This window comes from Octodon degus, unplaced genomic scaffold (genome assembly GCF_000260255.1).
Source record: "Octodon degus isolate 3935 unplaced genomic scaffold, OctDeg1.0 scaffold00015, whole genome shotgun sequence".
In the NCBI taxonomy this organism is placed as follows: Eukaryota; Metazoa; Chordata; class Mammalia; order Rodentia; family Octodontidae; genus Octodon; species Octodon degus.
In genome coordinates, this window is record NW_004524591.1 from 19,487,187 (window position 1) to 19,503,098 (window position 15,912).

The 15,912-nt window shown below is 43.9% G+C and overlaps 1 protein-coding gene across 2 annotated transcripts in view; it reads left to right on the forward strand.

Moving 5' to 3' along the window:
* Chn2 (chimerin 2) overlaps positions 1 to 15,912 on the forward strand; it is a 295,082-nt gene that overhangs the window by 264,648 nt on the left and 14,522 nt on the right. For both annotated transcript variants that reach the window (XM_004626509.2, XM_023709883.1), the window contains 2 exons: positions 3,035 to 3,112; positions 15,767 to 15,851. In XM_004626509.2, coding sequence (XP_004626566.1) covers positions 3,035 to 3,112; positions 15,767 to 15,851 — 163 coding nt within the window. The remainder of the gene's footprint in view (positions 1 to 3,034; positions 3,113 to 15,766; positions 15,852 to 15,912) is intronic.

A 15,912-nucleotide genomic window follows, 5' to 3' on the forward strand; every position in this document is an offset into this window, starting at 1 on the left:
GTCAGCCACACTACTCTCAGTCATGCTTGCGCCAATACTAGTACTTAGAGTCCTCTGTAAAAAGACCCTTGAGGGAACAGAGTGTGTTTCTTGCTCCTGTCTAAATGTGTCTTGTGTTTGTATAAATTCTATTGAATAAATATCTGAAAAAGAAATCACTGTCACATATTAAAAAATCACTTGTTCTCAGTAAAGACTCAATAATAAAAAGTATGTAATCTTGTATTTACCCATATACCAAAAGGAGGAGACTCTTTTTGTTCCCTTTCCACTTAGAAAGTTAACCACATTCTTAAAGTGCATGTTCATATAATTAACCTGGTTCGCATCACAGCATTTGCTCTTACCCATCCTGGCTGGCTGACCACCACAGGGTCTCTCTTGATTTGGCTCATGGTGAAAGTTTGTACAGGATCCTTATTCGCCAGCCCCATTTTTTTACTTTTGGGCCAAGCATGGGAAGACTTTCAGAGGTGTGCCATGCCCCTGCCTGAGCCCTAGCAGGGACAGCTCTCCTTCTAGACTGAACAGCGGGAAGGAGGGCTAAGGATCAGGAGGGCAGCTTTCTGGAGGCTCAGGTCCTGGGGAACAGAGGCACAGGAGGGTGACCATAGGTGGAAGACCACATGCCGTGCAGGCCTGTGGACCTGCCTCCTCCAGAGCTCTGTCCACCTTGAGGAGCATGTGTTTTCCAGCACCATTTATTTCCTCAGTGCCTGCTATGGCAAGGAAACTTGCTAGAACCTCTCGTAGAGGGCAACAAGGGCAAGTGGGCATGTGTTATGTCACGATGCATAATCAGTATGACGTGGGAGTAAGATCATCACTGTAATACAAAATAGTGCTAGGTACAACCAGAGAAGTATAAGTGAAACACCACCAGATTTCAGAAGACAGCAAACTCCAGTGGGGAGGGGGATTGGAAAAGTCTTTTGGGGCATGGTGCCACTTGCATTTCAGTGTGAATATGCCAAGATGATAGCATTCTAAAGAACAGGGCAAGCTCTCCAGGTGAGAAGCCGAGTGTGTCAGAAGAGGCTTAGTTGGATTTAGGTAGGGAAACAATAGGAGCTGAGTATTTGGGGAGCAGCTCATGCAGACCTGTTATGTCAGGATATGTTGAGTGACAGAGAAGCATTGGTGTTTTCAGAGCAGATGGGGAGGGTGTGTGGCTAAGGAAGTGCCCTGCAGCTGCGTGCAGGGCAGACCAGGCTGATGACAAGGGTCTACGTCATTGTGGGGCTGTCACACCGATATGTCAGATGAAGCATGTGGCAACAGTATGCCATGGTGTGGCAGCAAATCACTATACTTAGACAGCAGGGCACAAGATTAGAGTGGTACACTCTGGATGTAGTTGCTGTGTGTTCTTGTCCTGGTTCTGCAGCTAACCAGAGCCGTAAGCCCTTGGGCAAACTAGAGCACCTCTCAGTGCCCCTCTCCCTTTATCCATAAAATGTGGATAAAGCTCTTGCTCTTCATACCAATGCACTGAAGATTAAATAAGGAGAAACACTACATTCTGCGTTGCAGCCAGCATAGCTGAAGTTATTGTGCTCCCTATAAACCATGGCTGTTATTACGGAAGGTCACAGAAGATAAAATAAGAAAAGAGACTTCTGAAATGGATGAAATGATGGTGGAATACAGAAATAGAGAATTAAATGAGGAAAACATTGATTTTTTTTGTTGTTACTGTCCAAAAGGCTCTTGTAGGGCTTTGGTGAAACGTAGAACTGTGTTGAGGTAGGGAAGAATGAAATTTACAGAATGTCCATCTCTGTAATGGCCCGGCCATCCATGTTCTCCTTGCTTTCCAGCTCCTAAGGTATTGATTTTACTGTGTGGCCTCAGCTGCATTAAAGGTCCTCAACCTACCAGGGGCATTCCCGAGACGTCACGACTTCCCCACTTTTATTAATGGAAGGACTTGGGATCAAAAACTGCAGTCCCACCGGAGGCCATCAATAAACAGTGCTTTTAAGAGCAATACGGGCATTTAGATCAGCTGGGGAGGTAACAGAATGAGCATCAAAACGCTTTATTTTCTTTGTAAATGGTGATGTTTGGGGTTTAAAGAATGTCTTCTCTGTGTGGGTTCTCTGGGGGAAGGAGGGGGAATCGGGAGACGTCCTAGAGCAGGACGTCCTGCCTCTTACTTTGTGGCTTGGACCAGGAAGCTCCTGGCTGACACATTTTGCTCCTCTTCGGTGCCCCACTCCGTGCTCAGCCTGTTCCAATTTCATGCATGCGTAAGAATAGAGATGCAGCTTTCAAGTGCTGCGGCAGATTTGAAAAGAGAGATGCAGCTTTATCCCTGTACGATTAAACGGTCATTAGGGTTTAAAGGTTTAATCTGCTGGAGTGCAGCCCAGGAAAGAGTTCAGGGACCCAGGATAATTGGATACAGCCTCAGACTTTGAACATCAGAGGTGGTTGGGGTGTGTGTGTGTGTGTGTGTGTGTGTGTGTGTGTGTGTGTGTGTTGTACTAGTGAGTAGGAGCACTCTACTTTGCTGTGTGCCAGGGCAGGAAGAACAAAGCCAGTTGCCCCTGCCCCCCTGAACCTCAGAGACGGACTGGATGCAGCTTCTGCAGCTTGTGCTGCGCATGAATGTGTGCCATTGTTTCAGGCACACGCCAGCCTTAAGAAATAGCACAAAACAGGCCCGTCCTTATTCAGCAGCAGAGCCCCCTCCATCACTCAAACTGGCCCTTCCAGGTCACATGTCGGGGCCTCTGCAGACAGGACGCAGCTGCCTCAAATCTGCTGCCTAACATTAGCTGCGCTTCGAAAACCCTGACAGCAGGGAGCTTCCCAGGCTCCGCAGGGGGAACGACAGGGAGCTGAGCCCCGCAGCGGCGCTATGTTCTCCCAGGAGCTGCGGCTGGAAAATGAGAGAAAGTGCGCCTTGGTTCGCAAGTCCAAGCAAGGCCGGAAGCGCCAAGAGCTCCTGGCCGTGGCCTTTGGGGTGAAGGTGGGCGTCAAAGGCAGCTTGCTTTGGCCTCCTCTCAAACTCTTTGCCTGTCCACAGATCTCCTCCTTGGTTCGAAGGGCTGCCCTTACGCACAACGACAACCACTTCAACTATGAGAAGACACACAACTTCAAGGTAAGCCCGTGTCCTTCCTTCTGCCATACCAGGGCACATGGGGGAGATATCCTGGAAGCTTCCGTCTGGTCTCAGGTGCTAAACACAGGGGACTGCAAATCCCTTTGTGTTCACCCTTAGCTTCATGCGGACCACTCTATCTTTGTATCTAATCAAAACGGAGTCCTTCAGAGGCATTGTGCTTGATCCTGGGGCCTGGAAACACCTGTGTACAGTGAGTGACCTTAATTCTGGAGAAGTAGGCCCGTTTCCTCTTCATCTTCCCATATTCAGTGAAAGAAAAACAGAGCGTGCCCAGTCTGCGGCTTTTACAGGAGCCCCGTGAAAGGCCAGCAGTACTTTTCCATTCAGAGTCGCAATAAAAGGGTATTGCTGTCTCTAGGCAAGTGAGAACAGTTGCCGGTTTCAGATTTTGTGTTTTGTCTTTTGTTCTCAGCGATGCTAACTCCCTTCATTTCTGTGGAGACAGCTGTGAAAGCAAAGAAGGAGGAGAGCTACCATCCAGTGCCTTTTGTGTATACCGGGTGCAGGGTACTCTCACAGCCTAGCCAAGCCGGATCCTCTGCTCCAGACCAAACAAAAGATAGGGCGACCTGGTGGGAAGCTTAGTGGGTTTTCCCACGTGTATTTACACATGGCAAAGACTACTGTCTCCATTTTAGACCAGCACTTGCAGATCTGACCTTTTGTCAGAAAATTATGGCCTGCTACCCTTGCTCCACCGTCTTGTCCAGGAGAGGGCTGGTAAGGGAATCTGATGACGAATTGCCTAGCACAGGAAGCTGCTGAGGAGAAGGAAGACAAAACAGACTAGTCTTGGAGATTTACCGCAGCAAAGGGGCTGATGACTTGGAAGTGAGAGAAATTAAAGTCAGAGGATCCAGGAAGAGAAGAAGCAACAGGAGAAGCAAAATGTGAACTGTTGTTTTTAAACTCTAATTTGTATGAGGGCTGATAGCCCAAATGCTTGTTGGAATTAGGGAACCTGTGGTCAGACACGAAAAGGGAAACCAGTTTTCTTCTGTTGCTTATGATCCAGTGTAAAAACAGATGTGCGCCAAACAAATACACATTTGTGTTAGTTGGGTCTGTGTCCCTGCTTCTGTTTTTAGAAAGCAAAGGGTTCAGGCATTTGTATGCTGTCATGGCACTGAGAGATGAAATTATTCAGTCATACGTACTTAGCGTTGGGTAGAGAATTATATTATCTAGATCTTCTTCCATCCCAAGACTCTTGATGTTTCTCCCATCATTGAATTGTGACAGGTCTAATTTGGAGCATGTAACATCTATCGATTTTTTTCTCCTTCCTGTTTTGTACTTCAACTTTCATTAACCTTTTTATCTTAAGAAAGTGTTTTTCTGACTTTTGGCAGAAATGTCTGATTTTTCTGCTTCCTGTGGATGCTCTAACCTGGGTGAGAGGATGGATCTTCTTGGACTTGTGAACCCTTTTCCTTCCTCTGGAAAATTCCTATTAGTTCTCCTTTAAATTTTAATTGGAGTTTTGCCCTACCATAAAGTTTGCATAGAATGTGTTCTCCAGCTACATTCCATGTCTGAGAGGATGTTAAAAACACCCATGTGGGGCCAGAGATATAGCTCAGTGGCATAAGTGCCTGCCTGTCAAGAGCAAGATTCCAAGTTCTATCCCTGGTACCGAACAAAAAACAAACAAAAAACCCACATGCATATTTAGTGGATTGATACCTTAAAAATCATTGAAAAAATTTTTCCTCTTAGATCTCTGAATGGGAAATTACTCTTAAAATATTTTAAAACAGATAATGGGATTTTATTTCTTAAGTAATGCTTTCACTAATGTGATGTCATAAATATAGGTCCCTAGAAAGCAGCAGCAGCTTTTTAAATGTTGGCTCAGAATCTAGTCAGTGTGGCTTCTTCTACCTTACAGCTGTTGGAGAAGAGCAGGTCCAAAGTAGACAGAGTGGGCAAGAGAGGACACATGAGCCAGACAGGAGCTTGTCTCTCTGTGTTTTAAATAGATGTCTGAGACTTGCCACACCCTGAGTAGCTTGTGGCATTGAATGGTACCGTCCGTGCCACTGCCCTGAGAAATGAGTGGCTGGAACCAGAGGAGGCATCCCTTTGTCGGCCCTGGCCCCTTCCACCCCATCTTTTTGCTTTCTCTTCATCCTCAATGAACTGAAAGTAGAAACTTTGTATGGACTTTGGAAGAATATTCTAAAAACAAGATTGTGCTATAATTAGAGCAGTGGCATTGGAGTTTTAGTAACAAGCCACCAACCAAAGGAAGAATCACATACAGAAGCCCCACCAGTTTTCTTGAGGATTGTGTTGGATGCCTTCATTTTACATTAGCTTCTCATTTATGTTGACTTCTAATAGTTTTTATTCTGCAGCTTTCTAGATTTGTATCCAGGTTGTTATGTAAGGATATTGTGCCGTGTCATAGAGTAAGTGTTCAATAAAAAGGAGAATGATCATATTTTATGCTTGCCAACAAATACGCCCTACTGACTCCCCCCCACCTCCTGCCTGAGGTTCAAATCTGCCAGGAGAGCCTGCAGCCTCGCCCTAGGACAAGATTTTTCCTTCAGTCAGGTCTATTCCCCAAGTACAAGGTCTTCTTCCTTGTTCTATCAAAGAACTTCATCAAATGGAGGGAATAGAAATTCCTGCAGGTTAGGAATTCATGCTCTGTCACCCGCAGGCTGTTCCTATGTACAGTTCATATCTACTGAGCTTCTTTTCAAGCAAGCACATCTAGGAAAAGCCAAAAACAAGTCAGAATAAAAGCTTTTGAAGACAAATGACAGTTATGCCTCATTTTCTGCAGTAATTATGCATGGCCCTTTTATTTTTAATTAATTAATTAATGTGTTATAGGGTATCACTGCACAGTACAGACTCATAATGATCCTCTTGTCTCAGCATCCCCAATGCTGGGATTACAGGCATGCACTACCATACCCAGTTTCAGGGCTGGCATGGCATGCCCAGGTTTCCAGGGCCGGTACGGCATGTGGTACTAGGGATCAAACTCTAGTCCTTGTGCTCCTTATAGGCAGGAACTTAGACCACTGAGATATCTCCCCAGCCCTGCACTGTCCTTTTAAAATACTATATTCTACTGATGCAACTCATGGTAGACCTGAATATGTTTTGGTTATTTGTACCTGCTAGGAACCCTCAAAGAGGTGTTCACTGAAGAAACTGTGAAACTCACAGGATCTACTTTAAAATGAAAATTGTCAAGAATAAAACCACCCTACTATTCAACTCCTTTTACAGTTGTAACTCTATTTCCCAGCTGTCCGAAGGAGGCACTGTCCTGAACATTAAATCGTCTCTTTTAATGGAGTATCCCCAATATCATCTTGTGGCTAAGTTCTAAAAAAACTTTGGAACAGCAAAGTCCAGAGCCCCAACAATCCGATTCCTGCCCATAGCACATGCGCTGGTATAGCTGGCTTAGCACATGACCACCCATGATCTTTAGTAAGATGTGAGTTCCTCAAGCTTCAGCTTCCTCATCTGCAAAATGGGAGTACTGTGAGGGTTAAAAAATACCTCTAAATTTCTTATCTTCATCCATGGCACCTTAGAACAAGTATTCATAATTAACATCTATTATTAATTTATTATTCATATGTTGTGATTCTTCCCACAATTAAAAAAATTATATGAGGACCCTTAATTTCCTATCATAAGTGACCATAAGCTTGGTGACTTAAGAATTAAATATTTTCTCATAGATTGTGAGGCTAGCCATGTGAAGTTAAGGATCAGGCTGGGTTGGTGCCTTCTAAAGGTTCTACCGCTCTCTGTGTCTCCTTCCTACCTACTGGCGAGGGCTGGCAATCCTGAGAGTTCCTTGGCTTGCAGTGTGGGTGGACAACATCACTGCAGCCTCTGCCTGTGCCTTCATGTCATTTCGCTGTGTCCCTCCAGGTCTGACTCAAGCCACATACAAGTCACAGGATCACTAGTATTTATATTTGGCATCTACTCCACTCCAAAATGACCTTACTTGTGTTGTGTCCTCAAAGACCTTATTTCTGTATTAATAGAGCTGAGGTGTGAGGACCTGGGTGTCCTTCTCTAGGAGGACACAGTTAGACCCATAACTAGGATTGGTGTGGCAGTTTGAGCAGCCTTCAATCAGAAGGATATTTAGCTTCTTCCTAAAGGATGCATCATCAGAGCTCTGACTTTGTTAAAGATTCACTGCTTTGTTAAAGGTTTTCATGCCCACCCACCCCCAAAACATTGCACTGTAAAGACTAAGCGCCAGTCCCTTGGTCCAGACATGGCCTGGGGCTTACCAAGAGGTGCTGTTGATTTTATTCTTATTGTTGTTAACACTTCCTTGCTGTGACAGTGGTGCAATTTGGTTGTGCCTACTCTCCTAAATACTTTTTCATGAAAAGAAATATGATGAGGGCATCAAGAATCTTCAAAATATCTGGTACCCTTCCATTTTCATTAGTATATCGGAAGTATCTGTTCTGGTTGATTCAGATTAAGAGATTGTGTTGTAATCAACTATACACTATAGCTATTAGTTCCCATTAATATAGTCAATTAGGAAAGATTGGCTGCACAATTAGTGGGGCCCAGTGCAAAATAAAAATGTGATATCTCTTGTTAAATATTACAGAGAATTTCAGGACAGTGGTCACAGAGCATTTAGCCAAGACTGGGTCCTTCTCAGGGCAGGGCCCTGTGTGACTTCACTGCCACAACCAGGAAGCTGCCCATGGTGATAGACAGAGAACCAGAGTCAGGAAGACCCATTTCCATGAGAATTCCAGCAGAAGGTACTCCCTGGTGCCAGGACCTGTAGAGGAAAGAGCCTGACTGTCTTCACCCTTAACCAGAAGACCAGTCGGTGGAGAGAGTAGGGAGGAGCCCCACCCTGATAAGGAAATGAATAAACTTGAGGTATATACAAAGCAAAGAGAGAGCACCTGGGTGGCGCAAGCCACACAAAAGAAGACAGAGTCAGCAGTGAGCCAGGATTGAATGGAGGGAGAACAGAGGGGAGACGTGGGCGAGAGGGTCATGCCCCAGTTCACCACCAGAGGGGTCCAGCCTAGGCTCGGGCTCACCAGAGCCTCCTAGTGGGCCTCCGTCTGCCCCATCGGTCCTTCCTTCCTGTATCCTCCACTCTGGGGATGGATGAGGGCATCACAGCCTCCTCCCGTCCCCACACCACACCCCATCACATGTGCCCCTGTAGCATGCACCCTCCAATGCCTACACACCCATAGCATTTCTGGGGCCAGGCCCTGAAGCTCAGGAGCTAAGGCTGCCCTAGTGCTACTATAGTGCTAGCACACCTGTCTAGGTTACAGCAGCCCACCTCCATTTGGGGTTTTGTGCCTCCTTTATGTTTTCTGTGCCTGTCATTGGTCTTTGCATTCTTATCAGTGCCATAGTCATTTGCTTTGGGACGAGCTATTTTTGTTTCTTATGCGCGTGCCTCTTTTCCTCTTCCTCCTTGGCCTCATACAACATGTCCACCCATCATCCCACTTGCGTGCTGGTCCAACACAGTTGCCCATCACCCTATCATTCTGACCCTGCCCCTGTTTGCCTGGGAAACAGAAACTATGGAGATTGCATCTCCTCTTTGGCCCGAGCAGAAATAGTTATAGACTTTATTTTGTTTAATAATCAGAAATTTCTGTTTGGGCTGAAAGAAGTCTACATGGAATAATTTGAAGAAAGGCAAAGCACACACCCCTGGCTCTCAGCAGGCCTCAAGGTGAGGCTGGAGTAGAGTGGGCTTGCTGGAGGAAACATTTTTTCTGTGTCCTGACTGCTATGAAGAATGATTTTTATTTGGGTCCCACTATGGCCTGGCTCCCCCAATATAATTATGATAAACTCTATTCTTATGTAACAGAAACCCTGGAAATTAAATAAGATTGTGATACAGGAAAGACCCAAACAGCTCCAGGGATTATGCAGACAGGGCAGACAAAGAGTTCTGGCCTCCCTCCCTCTTCCCAGCTCCCTCTTTCTCTCCTTTTCTTCCTCACTTCCTCACTCTTTCGCTTCTTACTCCTTCTTTCCCTGCTCCTCTCTCTCCTTGCCTCACTCCCTTCTCCCCTCCTGCTCTCATCTTTCTCATCCTCTTTTTGTCCCTTCTTCTCTGATTTAGGACACACGCTGCGGAGGTGGCTTTGCCGCGAGACTTCACAAATGTCAATCATCTGCTTACAGCTCTGATCCATATCAAATTTTTAGCTGTTATTCTATGAAGTTTATTTTGTCCAAAAAGCACATAATTTAAAGGACCTATTCTAAATCATTAAATGCCTAATTGTTGGGTTTTCAGAACAGTAAAATATGCCTTTTATGTTTTGGCGGGACATGCCAATGATAAATGTCAATATTAGTGAGATCTTTTTGAAGGTTCTAAGAAAAAGAAGCTATTCAGCTATTCCTTCCTTTACTCTTCAATGTGGACCTTGGGCTCATTTACAGGCCAGGTACCAGAGGGACAGTGGTGACATAAGAATGTGACTCTTCCCCTACTGAGAGGTGCTCTGTGGGAGTGATTTTGCACTCAAGGAAATATTTGGCAGTCTGGAGACATTTTTTATTTTATTGTCACACCCAGGATCACTAGTGGCATCCAGGAGAGGCCAGGGACACAACTATACATTCTATGGTGGTGGGGGAAGCCCCACGGCAGAGCTGCCCACCCTTACATCACTAGCACTGAGGTCGGTAAACACTGCCATAGGGAATGGGAAGGCACAGGAAGTCTGAGCAAGGATATGTCACAATAATTGTGGTGACGATAATCATGTAAACCCAAGTGGAAGTTAAATTCAGAAGGAAGACCTCAGATTCTGGAAAAGGCTCATGACAATTAATACTTTGGAAATTCCATCCTTTTTTTTAGTCTAACAGTTTTCTTTCCCAATGTATCTTTTTTTTTTTTTTTTTTTTTTTTTGTGGAGTAGGGGGAGGGCAGAACCAGGGATTGAACTCAGACCCTTGCACTTGCCAGGGAAGAGCTTATTCCACTGAGCCATCTCCCCGCCCCCAATGTATCCTTGATTGTGTCTACTCCTGCATCCTCACCAGAAGACGTCTCCCCCATTGGTGTGTGCTGGCTGAAATTACTGACCGCTCTGCCTTGTAGCCAGCTCAATGCATCCTGTACAGGTGTTGCCCTGGTAGGAACCACAGGTCTTCAGGCTGCTGTCACCACAGCTAGGATAAGGACCTTGTGTCTGGCAGCTTCCTGAAAGGGTCTGTCATCAGTCATCAGTAGCTTTATCAGACAAGACAAGGCTGTGGAGTCTATCCTGAGCTTCACCTTTGGATCTTGTCTTGAATCCTATTTTAAATGCACCAAAGTAGCTGCTGTGGATGGCACAGGGCTCTGTGCCACCCTGTCTCACCCTCCTGCAGTGCCCACTCTGCAGGCCTTGCTGAAGGAACACAGACTCTCAGCTGCAGATGGAAGAATTCCCCTCTGAGGTTTGGTTATGTCTGAAAAGGTTCACATCCAGGTCAGTATTTCATCTGATCCTCTAAGTGCAGAGGAGTCCAAAGTTTAATCTAATTTCTGAAGTGAGTTAAATGGCACATGATTGTGAGAAATGAAGTAAGTTACAGAAGAAACTCTCCCCAGAGGCCTTGATTGTGCTGCTGGTCTTTGGGGAGACTAAAGTCAAGCTACCTGTCCCCAGCCCCACACTGAACGGTGGGCAAGAGCTAGACTGACCCCCAGACACAGCACCGTGTAGCTGGCAGCACCTTTGCCATCTCTAGCCCTCTCTTCTATACACATAAAGTGGCCAAGGAAGAACTGCCTTGGACCCAAAGAGTTCTTGCAAAACAAAGCAGAAGAATCAAGTTCTCATTTTTAATATAAATGATCAAAATGACAAACTGAGGCAGTTTGGTTTTATTCTGTACTAGTGATTCCCAATCAAGGATACTTTCTGCACCCTCCCTCCCAGGAATGAGAGACACTGGCAATGTCTGCAGACATTTCTGGCTCATGCCCATGAAGGCGTGCTGCTGGCATCTCGTGGATAGGAGCCAGGGGTCTCCCACAAACATCCCACTGCACACAAGACAGCCACCCATTCCCACACACACACAAGATGAAAGATTTTCTGATTCAAAAATGTCAGTAATGGCAAGGTTGAGAATCCCTAATGTAAACCAATGAGACAAAGCAAAAATCCCCAACTGCAGCACAACATAGCACTTTCTCGCATTGTGTGCTGGGGAGAGCTGATAGTGCCTGTGTGGTGCTACGCTGGCCCGGCAAAATGTATTTGCTATAAAACCTCCAGAGAATACCACCTTCCCGAGTCAGCAGATGCGAGACAGATAATATCCTGCTTGTTTAGAAAGAGCCAAGTCAGGGGATGCTCACTGTGCATTGGAGATTTTTTTCTTGACAACACTTCTTACTCTTGTTTTTAGTAAATGATCATTCCTGAACCATTTGTCAAACAAACATGCCTTATCTCCTGCAATATCATTCTTTTTTTTTTTTTTTTAGGTGTTGTTGATTGTTTTTTTAATTCCAGGCAGACCATGCCCAGTGTAAGAGTCTTGGACAGACATTCTTCCTGTCTGGAATGTTTTCTTCCTGTCTGGATTATTTTAGTTACTGCTCTAAAGTTTATAAAAATGTTTTTTCTCTAAGAAGATATTCTTGAAAATCAATAAACTTCAGAAAACAAACACAAAATCTGGGTAGTGACTTCAGACATGGGGAGTTTGTTTGTGAGAACAGACATGATAAGGCAACCCCAGATCAGATGGCTCAGAGAGCACCCTGCACAAATCACATGTGATCTATTATGTCAAGACTGTCTTTGGGGATGAAAAAGAAAACTGAACAATATATTGGTCATGAAAATAAACAGTGGCCCATCCCAGAAAGGAAATTAGGAGGTGGGCCAAAAATAATGTTTAACTAACTCTGTGTTCCCCTCTGTTCCCATTTCATTTCTTTAGGGCTGAGCAGGGACACGTGGAGTTACTTGGGGGCTGGTGATCCCACTTGTGCTTGTCTAGCTACAAAAATGAGATCAAAGGTAGTGGGGTGCTGATTAGGAAAGGGTGTGGGGAGCGCTGGGCAGAGCTAAGAAGCATTGAATGCAGTTTTTATGTGCTCCATTATTTTTTTAAAAAATAGCCCCAAGTGAAACTTTAGAAACTCTGTGGTTTGCACGTCCTGCATTTTCTGAGGTAGATGGGCCAGTCTCTCTCATGTCAATATGCAGTTTGTTGGTGTGCAGTGAGCCCAGCCAGGCTCCAGATCTCCAAACATTGCATCTTCATTTACCCCTCAGGAATGGGGCTGTTTCCCAAGCGAGAGATGTAGTCACTGGAGAAGTGGCAGAGAACACAGATTGCTCCTCTTTGTGTACCACCTATAAGAAAAAATGCTCTTTCATAAAAAGCTAAACCATGTTCATTCGTGCTTGATCATGATACTTCCTCTTCTTGAAATAATTTTCCCAAGTCATCTACCCCCCAGTCAACACCCCAGCTTTCCACCTGCTCAACTTTTCCAGCCCAGTGAACTTCTACCCATCCTTCAAATCCCAGCTCCAAATCCCTTTCCCCAACTTTCTATGAAAAAAGTACTGGTCTGCCCTTTATCCTACTGGAGGACGCCTGCATGTTCTGCTGTATCACCTTTTGCCTATTTATTCTGATCATGAGATTCATGAATGTGTGTAGTCCATGCTACTATGATTGCTCTCAATTTGGTCTGTCCAAAGAGTGGCTCATGGTCAGCTTCCAAGTGGTCATCAGCATGTAAGTATCAAATAAATGAGGGAAGAAAGAGGTGATGGAAAGGTGGGGAGAGCAGAACGAAGTAGGAAATAATTCATCTTCTAACATCCTTCCCCAGACTAAGTCTCTATTTTTGTGTAATTTGGCTTCAGATTCTTGTCCTGTGTCCAACTGGTACTAAATGTGTTGCTACAAACACACAGGGGCTTGGCTATATATTATTACTTAATTATAATTTTATTACATCATAGTTAAAATTCAGTAATATGGCATCAAGGCTTCTCTATATTCTCTTGATTTGTAGTCAGCCTACATAAAAGTTCCAAGAGCTTTCAAACAGGTTTTGTGCTGGAGATGAAGTTCCTTTCCTAGTCAACAGATGAACTATAGTGATTTGGTTGATGACTTTGGTGAACTGACATTAAAATCATTATGATTACGGGTTCCCCTTTGCCATTCTTTCAATTTCTCCTTTGTATTCTTGAGACCATGTGTCACATACATAAAAGCACAAATTTACTAAATTTTCCTGGTAAAAGTTAATTTCTAATTATTATGTTATGGCCATGTTGATCAATACTAATGAAAATATGTATATTTGATCTTTACTTTTGGCTAGAATTTGCTTGATATATAATGTTACTTAAAGTGTTTCTCTCAAATGATGTTTTAAATCTTTTTGTAAAGACTTTTTCAATGACTTGAAAATCTCTTCTTTGATGAGCCAAAAGGATTTTTCTAAATATATTCAATGTGTTTTCAGTTGCTTCTTTTTTCTCCTGTCCTAATTTTTATTGGTTTGATCATATTTCTATTTTCAGGTATATTTTATATTTTTATTATATTTAGTAGATCTTGCAATTACAATGGTCTAGTTCTAACAGCACTTGCTGTCAAAATCAATGTAGAAAATGTTCAATGTTTAATAAGACACTTTTTGACTTCTTTTGTACCAAGTCCCATCTCAGCGGGCCTCTGGATGAGTCATGGCATTTGTCCCTGTGAGAACGCAATGCTCCTAACATTGCATCTTCAGTTACCCCCAAGGAATGGGGCTGTTTCCAAGCAAGAATTGTATTCACTGGAGGAGTGGCAGAGATCGCTCCTCTTTTTGCACCACCTACAAGAAAAAACAATCTTTTATCAAAAGCTAAACATCAAACACAAACATCATGTGTTTCTCTCACATGATGTTTTAAATCTTTTTGTAAAGATTTTTATAATGACTTGAAAATCCCTCTTCTTTGATGAATTAGAACCATTTACAAAACCAGAAGGATTTTTCTAGATATATTCAGGTTGGATTCTCTGCACTTCTACTAAGAGAGCGTTGTCCTGTATTGGGTCTGTACCCACTCAGAACATCTCCCTGTTTATATAAAATAGAGTTCTGAGAGGGTTTTCTCATCATTTTTGAGACAGTATAATGGATGATTTGCAGTGATAGGCTAAAATACCAATAGATGAGTATAACCTAGTGCTATCGCGTGGAAATATGGTTATCAGTTGCTCATTTTAATTGCTCAGCCTCCCTTCCTTCTCTACCTTTGCTCACCTGTGAGTCCCAGTAGAAGGGAAGCAGCTCTGCCTTGTTGGCCACTTTACACCCACCCAGTTACTAATCTGAAGTCAAAGTGATGCTATTTTTCCTTAGGTAGAGCTGTAATAAGAATCTTCTCAAATAGGGACCACATTTGTTGTCCTGATCTTGTTGTTACAAAGTTGTTGATAGGCCTCCCGATTGGTTAAAAAAAAAAAATGTTCTCTGCATTTCTTTCTTACATTAATCAAGGTTTAAAGCTTTTTAAGGACTTTAGATGATATCATATTTTAATGTTGTAAAACTTTGGGGCCTTCCCATGTAGATTGTATACTGCCAGTATACTGTCTATAGTGCTTTCTGGCCTAGCATGGTCACGTGTATGTACAGAGAAATCTCTTACCTCTACATCTTAATGTTTTTTATTTATTTATTTTTGTTTATTTATTTATTTACATGTGTATGTGTGTGTGTGTGGTACCAGGATTGAACGCAGGACCTTGTGCTTACCAGACCAGCGCTTATTCTACTGAGCTATCTCCCTGTCTCCTTGATGTTTCTTCATACCAGTTATTTTTATTTTGTTCTGTTTCCCATTCATGACTTGACACATGACCTTGTCACAGGACAATCAATCTCTGAATAATCGGAGATAAGACTATCCTTCCCTGTGATGACTGAACCTTTTAACAACTGGCTCAGGGCACCAATGAGACCAACCTGGAGGGATTTGTGCCTAACTTCCCTAAAAGCCATCCCAGGGTCTGCTGACCTGCCTCTCGGGCAGGCAATCCCACTGGTAGCCTGCAACCTCAGCTAAGTCCTTCATATTATTTAAATGCCTGTTTTTGAAAATGGCTCAAAGCCTTGGAATCTTTTAATTATCCAGTAATCGTGTCTTATTTGTACCTGCCTGGATATTCTACAGATAGATGGAGCAACTTCAAATAAAAGGCCACAGTAATTGAGTTCTGCCTTTCGGGACTTGCAGCACTAAATGTAGGTTGTGAACCATCAGCTCAGACTGGCTGGGGTTTGTACATACCGCCTTGTGCAGGGTGTGAGAGTCACATTCTTTCACTGATGGAATGGTCCAGTAATCTTGCTGTTTCTGTGTATTCCTTTTGGACTGGGGCAAGGTGGGTGCATGGAGGATTTCAGAGACTAGAATACCCCTCTGTTTGCTCCAGGTCTGTTTGGAACTCTGCCTCACTGGCAGGAAACGGCCCAGTGAGGGACCACTCCTGCAAAGGCTTTGTTTCTTAATTTTATCCATGTGTTTCATGTTCAGTCACGTCACTGCATTTTCTGACACTTGGCTTCTTTTGGGAACACAGGTCCACACATTCCGAGGCCCACACTGGTGTGAATACTGTGCCAATTTCATGTGGGGACTCATCGCACAAGGAGTCCGGTGCTCAGGTACACGCGAAACTTTCCTGCTCCTTTGCAAAGTCTACAAAGTGCTGTCTGTTGAGCTAGC